Consider the following 22372-nt stretch of genomic DNA (forward strand, 5'->3'; position numbering starts at 1 on the left):
TGGGTCCTAATCCCTGTTGACTTCAGGTCTCCCAAACCCATCTCTGCAATTTTCCCTTCTTTTGTCTCCACTTTCTTCTATCTTGTCCATCTTGGGTGATCCAGCAGTACCTGAAATGTCAAAAATTGAACCAGTTCTCATCTCCCATCTCTCCTTTCAGACTTTCTCCATTTCTTTCCAGAACACTACCATTCTTCACACCTGAATTCCTGGAATAATTTTTTTCACCCTTACCTTCTATCTTAGTATCAGTTCTAAGGTAAGGGCTAGGCAATGGGGATTAAGTGACTTGCCCAGGGTCACACAGCTAAGAAGTGTCTGAGGCCAGATTTTAATCCAGGTCCTCCCAACTCCAAACCTTGTACTCTGTCCATTGTGCTACCTAGTTGCCCCTCCTGGAATCATTTTTGACCCTTCTCTCTTCCTTGCCCCACCACCCAATAATTCCCCATATAGAAGGTTTATGATAACAAACCATATTATCCCCATATTCACAACATCCCCAGGAGATAAGTAGTGCAGATGTTGTCCTCTGTTTTGCAGATCATGAAACAGGATCAAATAGATTAAATTACCTGCTCAGTCACAGTCTTCTGCATACAAAACTGAGACTGTAGTCTATCCTATCTGCCTCCAAACCCCGTGCTCTTTCTATGATACCTCAGGTCTCCCCTGTGCTATAATGAGGAAGCAGAAGTTTAACATGAGGCAGGAATGAGGCTGCAATGGCCCTAGGTCAAGTCTGGTTATAATCCTTTCCATTGTTTTATCTGATGTCGTAATCCTATCTGGTCTCCCCACAACTGTTCTTTACTTAGTCCATTCAATATACCACTGTTGTGGTAATCTTTCTCAAACACCATGATGTTATTTGGATCAGGAACCTACCATGGTTCTCCATTGTTACAGCATATCTTTTTTTTTTCCCCCAATCCTTCTGCCTTAGTATCAGTTCTAAGACAGATGGGTAGCAAGGACGAGACACTGGGGGTTAAGTGACTTTCTCAGGGTCACCTGACCAGGAAGTGTCTGAGGCCAATTTTGAACCCAGATCTTCCCAACTCTAGGCATGATGCTTTATCCACTGAACCACCTGGCTGCCTCTTGTTATTTATCATATCAAAACTCGTAATACAAGATCTCTCAGTAGCTGTTCTTTGGATCTGCTGCTAATATACACTCCCCTCAACTACAGCCTCTCTGATCTAGTAGTTTTAGCAGAGTTAACCTATTCCAGCCCCACCACATAACTCATTTGTCAACTCTGTCTTTATGTATTTCATTCTCTTCTTGATTACCTTCTATCAACCTCTCTGCCAAATCCCACTCTATATCTAGAATATTTGTGTCAGTTCCAAGTGCCACATCATAGGGCAGACATTAATGAGCTAAAGGGCATGCAGAGGAGGGTGACCAGAATGGTGAGTGATTTTAAGGTCTCATCATATAAAGATCAGCTGAAGGAACTAGGAATTTTGAGCCTAAAGGAGAGATCTCAAAATTCTCAAAAGAACTGTCATTTGGAAGTTAGGTTGGACAATTTCTGCTTGACCTCAGATGGCAGAACCAAGAGCAAAGGAAGGAGGCTAAAGAATAAAAGACTTAGAGTTGATGAAAGAAAAACTTCCTAATAGGAGTTATCCATAAGTGGAATCTTTGGGTGCCCCTAGACTGGAAATCTTCAAAGGAAGGCTAGATGACCACTTGTTGGGGGTATTTTAAAGAAGATTCCATGAATTGTTCAACTGGAGGGTGCCTGAGGTCCCTTCCAACTCTTAGATTCTGTGACTCAAGTTCAAATTTTCCATGTGCTGCTTATATACTCTAGGTGACCTTAAACAAGTTACTTTACCTTTCTGGGCCTGTTTGGGGGTCTTTTGTTTTGTTGTATGTTTTTTCTGTAAAATTGATGGAGTTGGACTAGCTCAGGGGTTCTTAACCTTTTTATTAAAGTCTCATGAGAGAAGCCTATTGGCTGACTTCTCAGAATAATATTTTTAAACGCATGAATTAAAATACTTAAGGTTATAAAGAAAACTAATTATACTGAAACAAAGATAATAATTTCTTTACATCCAAGTTCATGACCCTTTGGGTGGTTTGTGGATCTCAGGTTGAGACCTCCTAGACTAGATGATCTCTAAGGAATCTTCTAGCCCAAAATCCTATGAGCTATGACCTCCCTACCTTTGAAGCTTTATTCCAAACATAAATAATTTAAGTCTAACCCCACCTAGCTGTAGACAGGCATTGTAATGTATTGGAAAAAACACCAGACTTTTAAGATGGGAGACCTGGATTGGAATCCCAGCTCCAACAGTTATTGGCTATAACTTTTGCCACCCCTCAAAGTCTTAGCTTCTTCTTCTGTAAAATGGTTTTAGTCATATTTATACTACCTACATCACAAGATTCACATTCTGGAAGTTCTTTTTAAACTTGAAAAAACTAAATTTGAATTATATGAATTTTCTGCCCACTCATTACTTATATATTTACTTTCTCTCTCAAAATATATATGTGTATAGGTGTGTATGTATATACATGCACTAAACTGAAGGAAAATTATATACATATGATTGTATATACATATATAAATTTTTTCCTTCAGCTTATATCACATGTGTCCATTGTGACAGGGAGGGAACTTGTGTCTTTTATTTGATGTTTTGTATGCAGTAGGTGCTCAATAAATGTGTTAGATGAATGAATGTTGGGTGAGAATTGGTATCTGTGTGACTTTAAGAAGTCCAGAGAACTTTATTGGAGGGAAGCTGGGAGTTCAGTGTTTATTGATTTTGTTGGTTGGTTTCCCACAGTCAGCAAGAGTGACCTGGAAATGTCAGGGCTGAGGACCCTGGAGCATGTGGCAGTAACTGTCTCCATCACCCATCCCCGTCGTGGCAGCCTAGAGCAGAAGCTCTTTTGTCCCAGTGGCATGATGTCCCTCATTGGTGCCCCACGAATCATGGACACGTATGTATAGCCCCAGATTAAGCTCTGGCTTATTGCTTCCTCACCTCACCTTTGCCCTTTGCTTTCTTTTTACAACACAGGAAATGATGTTTTTTGGGGGGAAAAAAACAACCTCCAAGAAGAGGTTATGGGTACTGCATGACATGAGAGAATTTGGCAATGGCCTCAGGAGACAGACACATCTGATTTGTGCTATTTGGAAATCATCAGCTCATATATCTCCTTTTCAAGAGAAGGAAAGCCTCAGCTAGCCCTGAGTATACCATGCTCTAGAACACTCTGATGCCACTCTTAGAACCCCTCAAAATTTCCCTCTCCCTCAGCCAATAATGTCATGTTTCCATGCCATGCGAAATTAGGAACATAATACTTCTGGGATGGAGGGGTCTGTGGCCTCTATCCTACCCTCCCCACTCTCCCTTCTGCTTTTCTTCAGAGATCCCAATGGCTTCAACGATTGGACTTTCTCCACTGTTCGATGCTGGGGGGAACGTGCTCAGGGCACATATAGACTTGTCATCAGTGATGTGGGTAAGCCTTCTTTCTTCTTCTTTAGAGCTATGTCTGGCACTGTATGGAACTAGTCTCTCGGTGGCTTAAAACTCCCTGGAGAAGTTCTCATTTCTCTTGGATTGCCAACGGGCATTAAGAAGGCATTAAGAAGGATACCTGTGCAGAAGGCATTTGTTGGCACAACTTGTAGTAATTCCTCACACCTCAGAGGAAGAAGTGAGCCATATCCCATAACAATATCTATTTCTTGCTGAGAGCATGTTTCAGGGATTTTCATACTCATTCATCCTAATACCATCCCCAGTAGGCTGGTAGAAGAAGGGTTGATTATTCCCATTTTTACTGGGAAATGAAGCTCAATGTTATGAAGTAATTAATTCAAGGTCACATAATGAGTCATGATGAACCTAGGTTTTCTGATGCTTTTGAACTGTACTGTTGTCTCCAGATCTCTGAAAGGGCAGAGTCCATTTCAGACAACAGAACAGTCATGACTCATGGGTTCCTCTCTTCCCCCTAATTTTTCCCTAGGAGATGAGTTACTCCAGGCTGGGATCCTTCAACAGTGGCAATTGACTCTGTATGGCTCTGTGTGGAGTCTGACTGACATCAAAGACAGGCAAAGGTAGGTCTGGCCTTTTGGAGCAGGGAGGAAGATGCTAAAAAGGAGAAAAAACCACAGAACATTCTTTCTTTGTATCCCTAGCACTTAGTCAGTGCCTGGCATGTAGTTAAACACTTAATAAATGCTTACTGACAGACAAATGGGCCCAACCTTCAGAAATGTGTGAGCTTGCAGCTGGGAGAAAGGGTCGAGTGCTTGGAGCAGTTGGCAAACTTGAGATTTGTTCCTTCTCTCCCTTTTTGTATACCATCATTCTCCTCAGCTATGAGATGAGTGGAATAGTTAGGGGGTGAAAGGTCTCAAGGTATCATTTTCAACTAGGTTTTCATGTCTTCTTTCCCATATAGGCAACTAGAGGATGCCATGAGTGGGAAATATCTACATGATGGTTTCTCTCTGCCCTGCCCTCCTGGACTAGAAATCCCTGAAGTAGAGGGCTATACAATGACACCCAACACACTTAAGGTACCAGGGTTTAGCCAGATCTCCAATTATCAGCAAAAATGGTTTCGGGCAGGTTGGTTCCCAATTTGATTCAAGGTAGCTTAGGGGATGGGGAAATTATAAATTTTGGGGCCCTAAAAACAGCTCCAGTTAGAGTCCCTGTTCTACTGAGTCACTCCAGCCCTAGAATTCAGAAGTTACCTCCCTTCTCACCCTACATCCAGAATTAGGGAATTTGCCCCTAACAGTGCTGTTTTGGGTTCTTCAGACCCTCATGCTGCTGGGTTGCTTTGCTGTCTTCTGGACTATTTACTACCTTCTGGAAGTGTATTTGAGCCAGAGGGATGTGACCTTTGATGTGGCCTGTGGAAGAGGCCATTGCTGGTGGCTCCAAAGGAGCCGAAAGGCCATGGAGGAAGGAACAGAACTGGAATCCGTGCCTCTCTACAATGGCAAGGATGTAAGTGAAGCTGATACAGAGTCTGAGGATCACTCTTCCACGTCTGGCCTCCAAGCTCCTGATCTATTAGATCAGGGCAACTGGGGCCTGATCGAGGACATTGAGAAACCCTCAGAATCCTCCCGTCGGAACCCACCACCTGACCTACTTCAGGGGGAGCAGGAACAACAGGCATGCTGATCCTGTGTCATGGCAGACTGTCCAGAAACCCCACTTTCTGCTGGGGAGATGTGAGAAGCAGAAGCACAGAGGAGCTGCCTTCACCCTCTGTAGAGGTTCCTAGGCTTGAACTAGGAGGCCTAGAGCCAAGTCACACCTACACTTTGCTTCTAGGGTACTATGGACAAGAGATGCTGTCTGTCTTCTTCCCCTACTCCATGCAGCTCAGGTAGGGATAGGGCCCTTAATCTGAGCCTGAGGGCCTCGCCTGCATGGACAGGAGGTCCTCTCCAAGGTATCAAGCCCAGGTGGGAACAAAGGACACACTTGGAATCTCCCTCGGAAGAATAAAGTCTTTGGAAGATAAGTGTGTAGCCAGAAAATACAGGAACCTGGCCACAGGCAAGGCAGGTTCTTTTAAATCAGCTGGATATATGGGAAAGGAGAGTCATTACTGTGCCTAGGTGGGTGCAAAAGTTACTTGTCACCACTAAAGGAGAATGTCAAAAGAAACAAGTTGAGGGCACCAAAAAAACTGTTCTGAGGGAAATGTGTGGGATGAAGGAGGTGCAGAAATGCATGCTGGGAATGGTTAGGCCCTTCCCTTATGTAATGTCCCTCCCTCACACTTTTTTTTTTTATAAAGAGCCAGAAGCAGGGGAAGACATATGACCCCCAATTGCTATCCAAACTGCCATTCTTCCCATCTCCCCTTCTGAAATTTGTATTTTAGACATCAACCGGGGAGGCTTAACCTGAGCCTAGGTCATTGGAGCCAGGGAACTAGCTTCTGTCTTGAATGAGCTGCCTTCATTACCCTCCCCTAGGATCCCAAAGAGAAGCTACTCAGAGTTGCCATTTGGTTTACCCTAACCTACTAGAGAAGTAAAGTACTGAGCTCTAGGCATAGATGGGGATGAAAGAGAGCTTTCACAGGGGCTATATAACTGAGCCAGGCAAGCCATGGGAGGCTAGTAGTCATTAGTGGAGTCTGTTGTGGGAGAAAAGCTTTGGGCATGAATATAGTGTGTTTCTCTCCAGCTCTGCAGTCTGCTGTAGTCCTCTGCAAAGTGCCCAGGAAAGCAGGAGCTAGATTCCTAGGGGATGATGGTATATCTCTTGGGTGTTATGTTCCTCCCCAGCCTTAGCTGCCTCCCCATTCAAGGCTGGTTTGTTGGCTTGAAGTATTTTCTTAAGGGTTTAAATTTATTTTTCTCTTTTCACAGCAATGTTTCATTGATTTTTTTTTCTGCACAGCTTTTCCAAAATAAAAACCTACCTAATCAACCTTAGACAAGTCTCTAGCTCCTTCCAACCACCCAGTTCCCTTAGTTAAATTGCAGATCCATGACTGTGCCTTGATTTTCCTCTTCTTTCTGTCCTTCAACCAAAAGCTAGCTCACCCCTTCTGCCCTCCCCCATCCTCTACCCTTTCTAACCCTTCCAGCAGGACCTTGTCTCTATTTCATCCTAGAGCTGGTAGGATGGGATCTCAGTGTGTCTTTCCCTGTCAGGGATAAGATGAGAGGCACATTGTAGTCCCTGTCTCCCCAGGACACCACCTAAGTAAGAGCTTGCCACAAATCAAGATTCTGTTTAGCCAGGTATGAGAAAAAATTGACATAATATTTTTTTCCTCTAAATTTTAACTCCCAAAATACTAATGTACAAAATTGGGGAGAGGGGTGAATAGTGACTTGTCCCCAACCCAGCCTTCCCCTCAAGATTGGGGGAAGTGGTAGAAGTTGGTCATAGAGATTAGGGACAGGTTTTGAGTTTGGCCAGGGAAGGATGCTTTGGGGTGGAGAGAGAGCTGCCCTTAAGAGGGAGAGGGGCCTCAAAGCTTGGCCAAGGCTGGAACTGCACAGGGTGTGGGGCAAGGCAGGCAAGCCAGGATTGCTGCGGCCAAGGAGTCAGGGAAGGGGGCAGGGAAGGGGTTGATCCCCAAGCCCTCTAACTGATGATCTGCCGAGGCCGTCCGTAGCCTGTCATGCCAGCCTGGGAAGCTCCCCTGTTGCTGCCCATCTGTAGGCCAATGACGTGCTTGCCTTCTTGGAGCTGGCTATCTGTGAACTCCCTCTTGTGCTCTTGGGCTTTCCTGGGGACAGAAGGATAGAGTTAAAGAACTTGGATCTATGGTCTTCCCTATCTTTTCACACCTCCCTGTAATTCTTCTGTTCAGTTTCCATGACCATCTTCTCTCCCATTTCCATCCCTTTCTTCCTTGGTCTTTTCTTTACCCAAGACAAAGAGCAGCCCATAACTAATAAAGGAGGTGGTTGATGTGGCTGTGGGGCAGGAGATGAGATTAGTTCCTATTCTTTCTCTACTTGGTCTCTACTAAGTCCCTTCAGCTTCTACTCCTTCCCCAACTGGTTAATATATCCCTTCCCCATCTGCCATGGACTCTAGTACACAGAGCTAGTTGAGGAAATGACATACTTCATGAACCAGTTGGGATCTCCACGGTAATGGCCATCATTCTTGGTCACTGCCAGACTTCCTAGTGCCATCAGAGTTCTCTGCACAGCTGCCATGTCTTTACCTGAGGGAAGGAAGAAGAAAGGGGGAATTTATCAAGACCCTAATATAAACAACCAAAGTGGGGGCAAGGGTGAGTCAACATTGTCCCATTAGGTCCTACAGACGACTTTCCTTGATTTTGTTCAGTCTTTCTTGCTGCTATATATACAATAGGAAAGAGCTTCATTTTTCTTCAAGATTGCAGCATTTCCATCTACTTTGTCATTTTCCTTTCCTTTCTCCATCCCAAGACCCTAGACTTCCACCTTTCCTTCTATACAACTAGTCCCTTTTTTTCCCCATACCTTCAAAGAGGTCAACAGTCTGGAACATGTCGGTCTTGATGACCCCATAATCTTCAGCTGCCTTCAGGAACTGAGCAACCTGTTCCATCTGCTTGAAGACCATGGTGGGTGGGTTCTCAGGAACCTTCACTGGCTTGGAACCCTCAGGGTGCAGGCTATTCACCAGCTTGCTCAGGATCTGCCCAGCATAGGATACAGTTTAGCACTCAAATTCAGCCCTCCTAATGCCTAGCCCCAGGTTCGACACCCCCAAATTCTAGTGCTCACAAAGCTGTCCAGTCCATCCTGATTAGGAGTGACACTCACCACACCATTCTTCAGCCACACTTGGAAGCCCAGTCTCCCTCGGTCAGGACGGCCCACATCAGATCCACACTGCACAATAATCCATTCCACCAGTCGTTCCTCTAGCTCATCATCATATTTCTTCTCGATCTTAGACTGCACTTCCCGGCTCATGCCATAGGAGGGGCCTTTGTTTGCCATACTGGGTGAGAGCTAGGGTCAAGAAAGGGAGATGAAGGATGAGTGGCTATATCTGCTCCTTTCTTCGTGACTCACCTGGTCCTGGGTAAGGTTTCCAGGCAGTAGCATATCCTTGATACTTTCCCAACCCTTCCAACTAGTGGGTAAGGTCAAGCAAGATGAGTAGTCCTCTCAGCTTCCCAGAAAACGAACAGAAAGATCTTTTTTTTTAAACCCTAACCTCTTAAAAGCAAACTCTAAGGTAGGAAGAGTGGTAAGAGCTAGACAATGGGGGTTAAGTGACTTGCCCAGGACCTCACAGTAGAAGGGTCTCTTCCAGGGCAAGAAGTTGTGGAGGTTATACATTTCTGCTAAAAAAGGTCTTGGAGACTATTCTAACCCCCTTGTTTTACAAATGAGGGAACTGAGGCCCAATGAGGAGGAAATGGATTTGTCCCCTGTGAGTTACACAGGGAGACAGTACAAAAGCTAAGATTCAGACCCAGATCCTTAGACACCAAATGCATCACTCCTTCCTCTATTATTTACTATTCCATACTTCCTTTGTAGCACAGGGTTTTTTGAGTATTGCTGAGGAATATGTCTCCCAACTTTGCCTCAAGTGAGTGGGTCCCAGCTCTAGGACTGAAGAAGAATCTGCTGCTCTGGTTCCCACATTCCAGTCCCAGAGCCTTCAGGCTATAAAAGGGATTTTTTTTCCTTCTAACTGGGAGGAGAGCAAAGGAGGAAGACTAGTTTGATTTCTACTAACCTTGTGGACTTTTAGGTATATGTTTATTCTGCTCATTGGATAATCTGGCACTGGCCTTGTCTCTACCAGCCATCTTGGTCCTCTTACCACTGACCATCATTTCCATAGCTCTCCCTAACTGAAGCAGATTCCATCTTTCAAGACCTTTCTCTGTTCCTTGGGGGCCTCAAGAGGAAGTCAGGGATGACCCCGGCAAGAATAAAGACTCCAGGCCTTTCCACCACCACCACCATGTCCCCCCCAACCCCCCCATGACAGATAACAGAAGCTCAGGCACTGCCCCAACCCAGGCTGGAAGCTAATTTAGGTTAAATTAAGACAGCCAACCTCCTGGACTATGACACCTCTTTTGCAAAATTGATAGGAAGAGTAACCATCCTGAGCTGGAATCTTGCCTGCCCATGGACCCCTTTCTCAAATCCTCACCTCCACTCCTCAGGGGTCTCAGTGCTATAGCCACAGCAACCTAGAAACCAGAACCTTCCTAGGGACTGTAGGGGAGCTAAAAATAACCTGCCCATAACATGGGCCCTTGCCCCTATCCTCACATTTCCTCCAACTTCAGACTACTGCCTTCCACACTATTCCTGGGGAGCTCAGGATGACACCAGAAATGGAAAAGGCCTGGGCTCAGGGTGAGAGGCAGAGACTTGGCCATTGGAAGGCAAAGATGTTGGTATGGTGGGGAGGAAGAGACAAAAAGCTGAACCTGGATGATAGCAGAAGGAACCTATATAATCTTTCTTGTTGAATGAAGGCATGCATGACCAGGGGGTATGGCCACATGCTTAGTTATCTTTCTGAAGAGAGTGTCAGTAGTAGATTGGGGGTTTGGGTTTGCATCCATTTTAGCCACTTAACTTTTTAATTTGTATCCCTTCTCTAAGCCTCAGTTGTCTTATCTGTCAAATGATTTCAATGACCTCTGAGATACCTTCCTCCTATAAAACAATCCTGTGAAGTCAAGCCTGACTCAGCCTGGTGATAAGAATGAATGATGAATGAAGAAGGCAGGTGGGATGAAGCAGAGACAATAATTGGATGCACACACAAAGGCATCATCTTTCTGCCTAATACTTCCAGCCCTTGTGGGAGCCAGGACCCAGCTGAATGCTAACAGTTGGGGAGGCTCTGCTAGTCAGGCTACCTTTAGGTGTTCAGCCGCTCCCTATATTGGACAGGAAAAGGGAATAACAAAAAGTTGAAAGTGTAAAGTAGCAGCATACAAGGTTCTCATCCTCTTTCTCCAGCCTCAAACTCTCATTTCCAGCTGCCTTATAAGTATTGCCAAACAAGAGACAAAAGGTTGAAATAAAAGACATTAGATCGAGAATCAGAAAACTAGAAATTTATAGGATCATAGGAGCTTCTTTTTACTCATGAAACATCAAGAGTGGCATGCCTAAAGTCACGAAGCTCAAAAGTGGTATAGTCATACAAGACCTAAATCTCTTTACTCATATCCTGGCCTTTTCCAATTGCTGGCTGTTTCTCTGGGTCTCAGTTTCCCCTTCTGTAAAATAGAGAAGTTGTCTAGTTGATATCTAAGGCACTTTCCAGCTCCAAAATGCAATGATTCTATGGAGACTGGGAGAATACTCACCTTTACCTAGAACTCCCACTGATATCAGTGAATCTGAAAAGCAGACAGATCTACCTACTTCTTTCCCTCCCACTAGAACCAAGCAGGGTAGCAATATTAGTATTAGTCCCTACCTCCCCACCCAATTCCTAATTCCAAAAAAAAAAAAAACAGAAATCCAGAGGTAAAATGGAGTTAGAGTCAAAAGCTAGAAATCAGATTTTATGTCCCAGATCTAGCTCCTTCCTCTTCCCTTCTCAATGTCTGGGGCCTGTGTATAGTATGAGCTTAGTAGAAAGTCTAGCCCCTGGGGGCTCAGTGGCTTAACCAGACAGGTCCTGAATTAAAATCTGACCTCACACACTTCTTAGTGGTATGACCCTGGGCAAGTCACTTAAATCCCATTGTCCAGTTCTTACCATTCTTCTACCTCAGAACCAATACACGTCTGGTTCTAAGATGGAAGTCTAGTACTCAAATCCCCAGGGGTTTAAGTAGCTTTATCAAAATTCATTTATTTGAAACAAGGAGAGTTCATAGAACTTTGGCACTTAACACCTTTATTTTCCCTTCTCCCATATCCAAACCAAAAATTTTCCCCTCTAACATAAGCTCAGCTCCAAATCAGCCTTTCTCCTGCTCTTCCCACAAAACCCCCTCCACCATTAGTGCACACTGATTAGAACATACCTCCTGCAAGGTATACCAGTCCCTAAGGGAGAAGAAATACAAAAGAAGGGATAGCCCCAACCCTTCAGGAGTTTAAAATCTAATAAGGGGGACCTAGGAAGCAGACCCAGCAGACTAGTACCTCAGTAAGTCAAGCCTGGCAATGCTTACACCTGTAAAGCTATAAACAAAAATAGGGACAAGGGGAAAGGTAGAGGAAGCAAATGTCTAGCATCCCTCCTTTCCCAATTTCTGCTTTGCTTCTTTCCCTCTTTATGAAGATTGTGGATGTAGATTCCCAAGAAATTCCTGTGAGATCTGTTCTTCCAGAGGAGAAATCCAGGCAGCCTGTGTTTGCCTATCTGACTGCCACTAGGTTTGCTTCTAATCTTATTTCTGAACATTTGAAAAAGGCCAGATTGGGGCCTGGGGAGGACCCAGTAGCCAATGGGCCAGAGCGTTTCCATTTGCTTCCCCACTCTTCACTGGACAAATCTCAGCTGATTGTCCCTTCTAGTGGTCTAAGGAATTGAGAAGAGACCAGGTTGCCCCAGATGAGAATAGGGAGAGGAAGAGTATTTCTCCTTGGTCCATTGGGAGCTCCATAGAAGAAGTCACTGGTCTTCTCTAGTATTTTGGGGACAATGAAAAAAGTCTTCCACCTAGTGACGTGAGCACATCTGTATCCAGAAGACAGTAGTGCAGATAGGTGTGTCCGGGTCTAGAGTACAGTGATATAGGCAAGCATCTCTGGATCCAGAGGATGAGGGCTGGCCAGACCACACACTGAATCTTTGTGAGGATCCTTGCCAATACCTTTTCCATAGTTACCACCAGAGGGAGAAAGCAGGACTTTGGGACGCTGTTTCCAGCCCAGTCCAGCCAAACAACTCAACACCCCTTCCAGGCAGGTCCCGCCCCGATCTATCTCAGCGCCCCCCACCCCAAGACTGGCTGTGTAAAGTTCTGATTTCCCTCCAGCTCTGGTAGGTGGGGTGGATGGAATCCCCGGACCGCAATCCAAGGTGGAGCTCGGGATAGGTCCGTCCCTCCTACCCAGGACTGCACCTGGCCACACTGACCAGCAGTTTGACCCTCCCTACAGTCTCGCATATTCTAATCCCAGTGCCGGTACCCTAAACTTTTCTGCACACATGGCCTCGCCCAGACACTCGCTCCCACTCTCAGGAAATCACACACCCATTCATCCTCTCGCTCTCCCCTGGCAGGACACCAGTCAGAAATAGCATCACAATCACACTCGGCCCCACCACTCCTAACTGCGGCCCCAAGCGGAGCCTCGTCTCTGCCCCAGTTCCCCAGGCTTCCCCTGAACTAGCTCATTCACCCCCGGAACCTCAATGAGAGCCGGCCAGCTCCAGGCTTTTAGAGCTAAGGACAGGGGCATCCCCACAGAGGAGGGGGGACCCGAGGTGCCTGCCAGCATCTGTCGAGAGAGGCATCTCATTCCCTGGGCTTTTTTTAATGAGACCATCTATCTAGACTCTCCTATCTAGAGGTGTGTGGTCCTTCCCCACCGCAGAGGGATGGAGCACACCCTGGCCACAGCCATCTGCTGCCTAGGTCAAGCTTCGTCCTCTTCCTCTTGCTGTCTCCCCCGCCCTATGCCTGCTTTGGGGCTAGGCCCAGCGCCCTCCAGTCCAAGGATAACAGCACTTACGAGGATTTCTCAGCTCAATGAAGCAAGTTTTCTGTGCCTGGGACACCGACAGACAAGACAGGGCGCTGGCTGGGCTGGGGGGTTTAAAGGGTTGGTGGTGGCCCAATGATGTCAATCCTTTCCCCCCTCCACCCCACCCCGAGACAGCCCGCCCCTCAGCCCTCTTCCCTGCTGGGAGAAAACCAGCCCCTTCCCCACACCCCCAGTGACTCTTCACACAGGCTCCATATTTGGGGAAAGACACCAAGATAGAGCAATCTGCCGGGGGCAGCCGGAGACATTCCCCGCATGCTTGAGAGATGGAGCTCGGTGGGGGCGGAGCCAGGGGTGATGACAGAGAGCCGGGAAAAGCCTTTTATAGACAGACTCTGCAGGCTTCCCCTTTCTCTGGGGGATGGGGCCACCTCCCCCCACTCTCTGCTTTCCCTGCGGTCTCCATGGCATTGAGGGGAGAGGGAGAGGGAGCTCAGAAATCGGAGGCTAGTGGGATAACTTCCCCTGGCACTTGGGCCAGGACTATCCCTTGCCCCTGGGCCCTCTTGCTTCCGTTTAGGGAAAGGGGACCAGAATCTGCTCCAGCTGAGAGGAGCTGGCAAAGTCCTAGGCAGAGTGGAGCTTAGGAGTTAGGATGGCTGGCTATCGGGCTGTCCCACTCTCCTTTGGAGAGACCCCCTCCAGATGGAAATGGCTGGGCATGGAATTTAGGAGGCCAGCCTGTCTGGTGAAGAGGGGGTGGTAAGAAGTCATGAGGTCCTCCCCTGAGACTCCCATCCTTGGAGGGGGTCATGAAGTTGCACCCATGACTCTCCCATACACATCTGCCCACTCTTCCATCCAGGACATACAAGGAACCTCGTTCCATAGAAAGATCTTCTCCAAGCCTCCACCTTTGGCCTGGTCTTTGGGGAGAAATAAGTGGGATGGGGCATGCTATGAAACTGCCTACAAGAGGCTGGTCTGCTTCATCTGTGGAACCCCAGAACCTCCAACAGGCTCCAGCTTTCTCCACTAACCTTTCATTGGCCCCAAGCCAGGGCACCATGACAGAAATGAGTTGAGGCTCCCTGGACTTGTGGAGGGTAAGAGATTATCTAGGCATTGGCCATCCCCTTCAGGATGATCTCGCCTCCCTCCCAGCGCCTCCTCCTGGGAGTCCTATGCCCAATTCGTGCCAGGGAATACGAAGAACTGTGCCTGCCAAGCCAAAGCGGTGGACATCCGGAGCGACACCATGCGGCTGTAGACTCGTGCTGGGGCAGGGCAGGGAGAGGAAAGGAGAGGATCTAGGGAGGGCAGACAGAGAGCAGCCCTCTCCCCTTTGGCATTTCTGTCTCAACCACGGATCTCCGACTCCCTTTTCCTTATAAGCCCCTTGAAGACAAGGATTGCTCCTCTCTCCATGTGGGAACTGAGGCTCATTGAGGTGGTGATCCAAAGGAGCGCTATCCCAGGAGGCTGGTGGTTCTCCTCTCAGGGCTCCTCATGCCACAAATTGGTAGTTCATGGGATTGAAGATTTAGAACAGGAAGAAACCTTCAGGGACTAATACCATTTTTTTTTGATGAGTCTGAAGAGGTTAAGTGACTTGCCAAAGTCGCACAATTTAGTATCTGAGGCAGGATTCAAATTCAGGTTTTCCTGACTCCAGATTAGTCCTAGCTGGGATTCTCCGGTGCTTCTTCCCATCTCCATTTAACCGTTCCCATTTATTAGGACAGTGTGGAATCCCAACCTGTCGCCCCACCTAACAGTGAGGAGGTGGGAGTGGGGGGAGGGGAAGACCCTCCCTTTCCCCTGCCACCAAAGAGTCTAAGCTACTGCTAAACCAAGGGCACACAGTCAGGGAGCAAGGCGGATTCCCAGGCCTCATGTCTGTAAGGTAGCCTACTAGCGTCCCAAAGGGAGCCAGATGTATTTTGTCTCTTCTTATAAGCCGGTGAAAGTCCAGGAAAGCAAATGACTAAGGTGAAAATTGAGAAAAGGCCAGTACTTTGGGTTGTTTTCCTCAAACCTCTGCCAAGGGACTTTAAAACATCACTTGGAAAGCCCAATTGGAGGCTATCCCGAGGAGGCCAGCCAGAATGATGAGAGGATTGGTGATCAGGCCATATGAGGATTAGTTGGAAGGATCAGAGTCAACACACCAAAGGAATTATAAAACCTTTAACGTTAGGTGTATGGATAAGAATTCACTTGTTATATCTGACCCTGCAGGCAGAACTAGGAGCAATGAATGAGCGGAAGTTGCATACAGATGGGCTCTACCTAATACTGTAAGGGAAACTTCCTAAAATTTAGATGGGCAGATTCTGGATCATGAAGAAAAAAGCTTCCCCAAAATGAGGGGGGCTCCCAGAGTTGAATGAGCTCGCTGCCTGAGCAGGAAGAGGTACTCAAGTGGCCCCTGGCTATCAGAGGCCTCAGGTGTTACAGAAGGTAAGAGTCAGACTAGAGGGCCTCTGAGGTACTTCCAGAAGACATTCTATATCAGGGGAATGAGAGCTTGGTGGCTAAGGAGGAAGAAACTGAGTCGAGCAGAGAAAACAAAAAATCCCCCTCTTCCACCATTAACTCCAGCCTATAACGAGCCTGGGAGCCAGTTGGGAAGTAAGAAGCGGGGAGGGGGGCCAGCTAGGTAGCTTAGTGGATTGAGGACCAAGTCCAGAGATGGAGGTCCTGGGTTCAAATCTAACCTCAGATCCTTCCTAGCTGTGTGACCCTGGGCAAGTCACTTAACCCCCTTACTAACCTAGCCCTTATTGCTCTCCTGCCTTGAAACCAATATACAGTAGTGATTCTAAGATGGAAGGTAAGGGAGAAAGAAAGAAAAGGAAGAGAGAAGGAAGGAAATGGAAAGAAGGAAGGAAGGAAGGAAGGAAGGAAGGAAGGAAGGAAGGAAGGAAGGAAGAAAGGAAGGAAGGAAGGAAGGAAGGAAGGAAGGAAGGAAGGAAGGAAGGAAGGAAGGAAGGAAGGAAGGAAGGAAGGAAGGAAGGAAGAAAGGAAAGACTGATTTTTTTTAGACCCCTACCTTTTTCTAAGGTGAAGGTAAGGGTTTAGGAGGAGGGGGGAAAAGAATATTTGGGAACTGGGTACAGACGAGCAGGATTTTCTAAGCCAGTTATGATCACAAGAGAACAAAATATATCTTTTTAACGAGGCATTGCAGAAGGAATCACTTTGGTGGTTCAGAAAATATGATCCTTATAGGTGGGGGCCACAGATGGAGAAAATCACCTTGTCTGTGGTTTTCAAGTTGGCCTCCCCTCCCTCCCCACTGCTCCCCCAGCTAATATCCTGGCTCTCCACTAGAGCCAGCCCTGGCGAGGCAAGCGAAAGAAGGCCTGTGGGTGCATCTGGTCATTCCTTTAATTGAATGCAATCATTTATAGAAAACAGAGATTCCACCATGATGTGGAAACAGACATAAAATAGTTTTAAAAAAACCTCCATGACTCCCCAGGGAAAGTTGTAAGAACAAAGTTGGGAATCCAGGGGAAAAAAAGTTCCTACACCCTGAGGCCTAGCCCCTTTCCCAGGCTCATTCCTCTCCTCTCACAATGGCACCTAAATCTGGGAGGGCGGGGGGAGGCAGCCAAGGGCCAGCAGGAGAGCTGACCGAAAGCTGGAGTGTGAGTTACACAGACTCATTGTAAACTCCAAAGTGTGTGTGTGTGTGTGTGTGTGTGTGTGCACGCGCTTCTGTCTGTCTGTCTTTAATCCCACAACAGAAGCCTGGATGAAAACAGGGCCAAGTCCCTTAGCCCAGTCCTGGGGGCTAAAGACAAGCATGTCCATGCCCTGACTGGCCTTAGATATAGGCACTGCAGGAGGCTGGAATGGGTTCCCTTCTCTGTCACCCTCGCATCTCCTCCCCCTTTGCCTCGGGGGCAAGCAATGGCACTGAGGGGACCCCCAGGGTGTTTGGCAGGCACCAGGGCACCGGGGCACAGAAAGCAACGGGAGGAGGGAAGAGGCGGCCTGGCTCTCGTCCTCTGGTAGCCTCGCCATGGGGAAGTCGAGAGCCTTCTTAAGCTATTCCGTTCCAAAGGGCTCGGGGCTACACGAAGGCCCATAATGTGAGCTCTCTGGCCTTCATTGTAAAAAATGTCTCCCATCCACCAGGGAACACGCCAGAGGGAAACAAGGCCCAGATTCCTCCGGTTTCAGTATCCTGGCCCCATTCAGAGTGGGCAAAGCTCGCTCATCCAGCACACACACATTAAAAGAGCTGACATTGGACGGAAAATCAAACTCTGGCCCCTATCCAGAACTGCAGCAACGAGGAGGACATGGGGGTCCCGTACGGGGGACACCCAAAGGAGAAGAGGAGAGCCCTACAAGAGAGCAGCGTCACCCCTTCCCTTCCCCCACAGACAGGCTCTTTGAGGGGTCCAAATACTGAGGAGGAAGCAGCAAGTTTGGCCAAAGTTCAAACGTCAGGGGAGGGGGGCGACAGGACCCCCGGTGGCCCGGCTCCCCTTTCCCCCAGGCAAAGGGCAGAGTGCAGCTTACAGAGAGACACGACCGTCCTCCCATGAAGGTCCCAATGCCTTCCTAAGGAGCTGGGCAGAAAACCTGTCCCACCACGCTGAGGCACTGGGCAGAAGGTCCCGAACAACCCTGCCCTAGGCCTAGCGAGGCTCCGCGAAGTGCCAAGGCGTGAAGATCCATGGGGAGGGGGATGCAGCGTCCACTAGAAGACATAGATCTTGTCCCGTTGTACGGTGTCTAAGTCATCATCCAGGGTCAGCAGCACCTGAAGAGAGAGAGGAAGCTGGACCCTGACCCAGAACCTGTAAGGCTGGGTGCATGTGGGGCTGGGGGTGGGGAGCAGAAGAACGGGGGGCTCTCGATCCTACCAAAGAGCTCCATCTCCAGCCCCCCCACCTCCGCCTGGTCCTCACTGGAGCCTCAGTAACTCTACAAGCTATTATAAACCTTTTATCGGGCCCTTTAAGAAGTTAAATAGTAACAGGCAGCTTGTTGGCTCAGTGGATAGAGAGCCGGGTCTGGAGATGGGAGATCGGGGTCCCAGGCCTCGGACACCACCTGGTGGAGTGACCCTGGGCAAGTCACTTAAGCCCCATGGCCTAGCCCTTACCACTCTTCTGCCTTAGAACGAATACTTAATTCTAAAACAGACAGTAACAGTAAAAAAAAAAAAGTTAAGTAGCAGACCCAGGTGTGTGTTAAGATGCAAATCTGTTGTCTTTAGACCCAAAGAGATGTTTATTTTTTTTCAACTCTCCCCCCTCAATGCCCGGAGCAGTACGTCCCAGAGGCTCTAATCCCATCCACTTTTTTGTGCCAAAAAAAAAAAAAAGCTTCCAGTTCTCTCCCTTTTCAGTCTTCATCCCAATCTAGCATCCCATCTCCAGAAAGGTAGCAAGATGCCTCCCTCAGGAATCTTGTGCCTCCATTTACGCTCTTTTACCTTGGCTTCATTTCTATCCGTCCTCACCCAGTAAGGAGTCCAACAAATCCTGGGTCTAGAAGGCCTTCTGACGCTGCTGCTATAGACTGTTTCATCAACAGCTTTATATACACACATGTGGGACCACATGGTCTGAAGTTACTAACACGCTGGGGGCTCAGTTTGTGTGCATCTAACACCTGAATTGCTTAACATTCTATTCATGGTGCATAGGAGGGACTTTCCCCCCAAAAAAGAATTTCCTACTTGTATTTGTGCACCATCTTTGGAAACAAACAAAAATGACATGAAAGAGAAAAAACATCCTAGGGTAGGGGCACTTACCAAGAAGGACCCAAACATGGCAATGGAGGAGAGGAAGTGCCAGATGTCATGGTCATCAAAGAAATCGAGCAGGATACAGTCACGATTGTGCTCCCTCGACTCGGCAGGAGTTTTCTGGGGAAGGGGAATAGGGAGGGTTATCTGCTGCCATCTGCTTACAACTCCCTTGTGTTATGGTGAAAATATCACCTTTAAAGATTGTTCTAATATTAAAACTATGGCTGCCAAAGAATTTACTTATGAAATTCCTAAAAATGAAACACCCAAGTCAGAATGGAATTTATGGTGGTTTTAATCACAATGGGAGTAAGGAAAAGGAGAGGGAGAGAAGGAGAGAGGAGAGAAAAGGAAAGGGGTTACTCAACCTCTGGCAGGGAGCCAGAGGGAGTTTAGGCCCGAAGGGGCCAAAGTAGAGAAGAATCAGTCCTTGACTCACATGACCGATCTGAAGGGAAGCTGTCTGCGGGCCTCCTCCCTGTTCAAGCTCCTCGCACCAACTGCCTCTCTAGCTCTGTCCACAGGAAGTGAGCGAATCCCAGAGCTGCTCTCTCCGTCACTTCCTGCGCCTCACAAGCGCCAATGGTGGCTCAAGCTTGGCTCAGGACAGCCCAGGTGGGCAGTTAGTTATTTCTAACTTGTCATTGACTAGCACATGCCCGTGTAGTGTGGGTGTGCGCAATCCTGGGTGCTAGACCAAGCAAGATGGAGATTTTAAAATTCACACTTGGCAGGCTGACTCTCTTCTGGCCACTTTGGCTAGAACCCTCAGCACCAGACTTCTTGCCCCTGGTTTTCTGGAGCCTCTTTGGCCACGAGTTTCACAGATTCTCCTTCTCACCCCCAGTGAGATTACTTTGTATATACTTTGTACTTCTCTGGGTCCATGGAGCTTTTTCCCAAGAGAAGGCACGCTCCCTGGCTTTTGTCATGTTGGTCTTTATATATACCCAGTGCCCTGAACAAGTAGTTTTTAAGTTCAGTCTGTGCTTTCCGGGGTAGAGGGAACTCCCTCGGTCAATAAAGGCGAGACAGCTAGCTTTGTTCTACACCTTAGATTTAGAGTTTCCTGGGGCACTGAGAGACTGAGACCTGCCCCTAAGTCACAAGGCTGGGATATGGGACAGGGATTGGGTCTGAGCCCGGATGTTCTTAAAGCCAACTCTGTCCACCCTGCCATGATGTATCTTGTCTAGAGCTGAAAGATCTTCAGAGGCCATCAAATTCTGGCCCCCTCATTTTACTTAAGAGATGAGGCAACTGAGGTCCAAAGAGAATAAGTGACTTTCCAAGGGCATACAGCTTACAGCAAGACTTGAACCCAACTCCACATCCAGTATTCTCTCCACTCTACCATGATGCCCCTTATCAATCAATGAGTCAATATGCATTTACCAAACTCGTACTATGTGTCAGACGCTGTGCTAGGTATGTAGACTATAAAAAAATGAAATAGAGACAAGTACAGATAAGACAGCTTGGGAGGAAAGCCACTAACATTGGAGGAGAATCAGGAGGGGCTTCATGAAGAAGACGGTGACTGAAATTTGTCTTAAAGAAAGCGAGGGATTGTGTGAAGCAGAAAGGAGGGAATGAATTCCAGGAATGGAGAGAAAGGCAATCCTAAGGAACAGGGATGGAAGACGGAAAGCCAAGCCTTGGGATCAGAGAGGCCATTCTGCCTGGATTCTAGACTAGGAGAGGGAAAGTTCATGTCCCCTGAAGCTGGAAAGACAGGTTGAGGCCAAACTGTGTAGGGCTTTGGAAGCCAAACACCCTAGAGATAATAAGAAGCTACTAACAGTGGCTGCCTAGAGCAATCCCATGGTTAGACTGGTTACTTAAAAAAAAAAATTCCTTTGGTAACAGGTTGGAGGATTGACTGGAGGTAGACCAGTAAGGGGGATGTTCAGATAATCTAGATGACAAGGGGTAGGGCCTAAACTAAGGGGGAAATTTAAGGGGAAAGATAATGAGCTCAGTTTTAGACATCTTGAGTTTAAGATGTTTCCAGAACATCCGGTTTTGTGAAATGTTTAATAGGCAACTGATACTATAAGTCTGAATCTCAATGGAGAGATGAGGGTTTGAGGAAGAGAGAGAGGAGAGAGAGAAAGGGAGAGAGAGGAGTGAGAAAGAGGCAGAGAGAGAGGAGGGAGGGAGAAAGGGACACAGAGAGAGAAAGTGAGAGGGGGAAAGGGAGAGGGGGAGAAAGAGAGATACAGAAAGATAGAGGGGGGGAGAGAGAAAGGGAGAGAGAGGAGTGAGAAAGAGGCAGAGAGAGAGGAGGGAGGGAGAAAGGGACACAGAGAGAGAAAGTGAGAGGGGGAGAAGGAGAGGGGGAGAAAGAGAGAAAGATAGAGGGAGGGAGAGAAAGAGAGAGGAAGGAAGGGAGAGAGAGGAGTGAGAAAGAGGCAGAGAGAGAGGAGGGAGGGAGAAAGGGACACAGAGAGAGAAAGTGAGAGGGGGAAAGGGAGAGGGGGAGAAAGAGAGATACAGAAAGAAAGAGAGAAAGATAGAGGGGGGGAGAGAGAAAGGGAGAGAGAGGAGTGAGAAAGAGGCAGAGAGAGAGGAGGGAGGGAGAAAGGGACACAGAGAGAGAAAGTGAGAGGGGGAGAGGAAGAGGGTGAGAAAGAGAGAGAGAAAGATAGAGGGAGGGAGAGAAAGAGAGAGGAAGGGAGAGAGAGGAGAGAGAGAAAGGGAGAGAGAGGAGTGAGAAAGAGGCAGAGAGAGAGGAGGGAGGGAGAAAGGGACACAGAGAGAGAAAGTGAGAGGGGGGAGAGGGAGAGGGTGAGAAAGAGAGAGAATGATAGAGGGAGGGAGAGAGAGAAAGAGAGAAGAAGGAAGGGAGAGAGAAGAAGAGAGAGGAAGAGAGAGAAAGGGAGAGAGAGGAGTGAGAAAGAGGCAGAGAGAGAGGAGGGAGGGAGAAAGGGACACAGAGAGAGAAAGTGAGAGGGGGAGAGGGAGAGGGGGAGAGGGAGAGGGGGAGAGGGAGAGAGAGAAAGATAGAGGGAGGGAGAGAGAGAAAGAGAGAGGAAGAGAGAAAGGGAGAAAAAGGAGTGAGAAAGAGGCAGAGAGAGAGGAGGGAGGGAGAAAGGGACACAGAGAGAAAGTAAGAGGGGGGAGAGGGAGAGGGTGAGAAAGAGAGAAAGATAGAGGGAGGGAGAGAGAAAGAAAGGGAGAGAGAGAGAGGAAGGAAGGGAGAGAGAAAGAGAGGAAAGGAGAGAGAGGAAGGAAGGGAGAGAGAAAAATTGAGGGGGAAAGAGAGAGAAAGAGAGGGAGAGAGGGAGGGAGGGAGGGAGAGAGAGAGAAAGAAAGAGGGAAGGAGGGAGAGTGAGAGTATATAGTACATCTAGAGGGAGAAGAAGATCCAAGCAGAACCTTGGGAGTTCTGTTACATACTGTTAGCAGACAAAGGCGCCCAAGTTGTGATCAGAGTGGCA

At 47.7% G+C, this 22372-nt stretch overlaps 3 protein-coding genes across 13 annotated transcripts in view; 1 reads left to right on the forward strand and 2 right to left on the reverse strand.

The window, feature by feature from the left end:
- The window catches only part of PCSK7 (proprotein convertase subtilisin/kexin type 7), a 43908-nt gene extending 37439 nt beyond the window's left edge, over positions 1 to 6469 (forward strand). For 7 of the 8 annotated variants that reach the window (XM_007494732.3, XM_001380817.4, XM_056794343.1 and 4 more), the window contains 5 exons: positions 2820 to 2976; positions 3413 to 3507; positions 4021 to 4114; positions 4462 to 4579; positions 4827 to 6469. In XM_007494732.3, coding sequence (XP_007494794.1) covers positions 2820 to 2976; positions 3413 to 3507; positions 4021 to 4114; positions 4462 to 4579; positions 4827 to 5198 — 836 coding nt within the window. In that variant the 3' untranslated portion in view covers positions 5199 to 6469. The remainder of the gene's footprint in view (positions 1 to 2819; positions 2977 to 3412; positions 3508 to 4020; positions 4115 to 4461; positions 4580 to 4826) is intronic. The other variant, XM_016433836.2, reaches the window with a different exon arrangement.
- Positions 6470 to 6784: 315 nt separating this feature from the next.
- TAGLN (transgelin) lies at positions 6785 to 13338 on the reverse strand. Its single transcript, XM_001370856.4, has 5 exons — positions 13175 to 13338; positions 8312 to 8503; positions 8006 to 8183; positions 7620 to 7722; positions 6785 to 7275 (listed from the first exon to the last, which is right to left on the reverse strand). Exons 2-5 carry the CDS (start codon positions 8489 to 8491, stop codon positions 7131 to 7133), a joined length of 606 nt encoding a protein of 201 aa, XP_001370893.1. The 5' UTR covers positions 8492 to 8503; positions 13175 to 13338; the 3' UTR covers positions 6785 to 7130.
- Positions 13339 to 16522: 3184 nt separating this feature from the next.
- Positions 16523 to 22372, reverse strand: part of SIDT2 (SID1 transmembrane family member 2) — a 28128-nt gene continuing 22278 nt past the window's right edge. For all 4 annotated transcript variants that reach the window (XM_056794338.1, XM_056794337.1, XM_056794339.1 and 1 more), the window contains 2 exons: positions 18933 to 19046; positions 16523 to 17930 (listed from right to left, as the gene is read on the reverse strand). In XM_056794338.1, coding sequence (XP_056650316.1) covers positions 17868 to 17930; positions 18933 to 19046 — 177 coding nt within the window. In that variant the 3' untranslated portion in view covers positions 16523 to 17867. The remainder of the gene's footprint in view (positions 17931 to 18932; positions 19047 to 22372) is intronic.

Source organism: Monodelphis domestica, chromosome 4, assembly GCF_027887165.1.
Source record: "Monodelphis domestica isolate mMonDom1 chromosome 4, mMonDom1.pri, whole genome shotgun sequence".
In the NCBI taxonomy this organism is placed as follows: Eukaryota; Metazoa; Chordata; class Mammalia; order Didelphimorphia; family Didelphidae; genus Monodelphis; species Monodelphis domestica.

Excerpts from the sequence above, each read along its gene's own strand:
- TAGLN (XM_001370856.4), bottom strand. The coding sequence starts at position 8,491 with ATGGCAAACAAAGGCCCCTCCTATGGCATGAGCCGGGAAGTGCAGTCT. Across the intron at positions 8,184-8,311 it reads TGTGGCTGAAGAATGGTGTG|ATCCTGAGCAAGCTGGTGAA; the intron begins GTGAGTGTCACT and ends TATGCTGGGCAG. Across the intron at positions 7,276-7,619 it reads GATCCCAACTGGTTCATGAA|GAAAGCCCAAGAGCACAAGA; the intron begins GTATGTCATTTC and ends TTCTGTCCCCAG.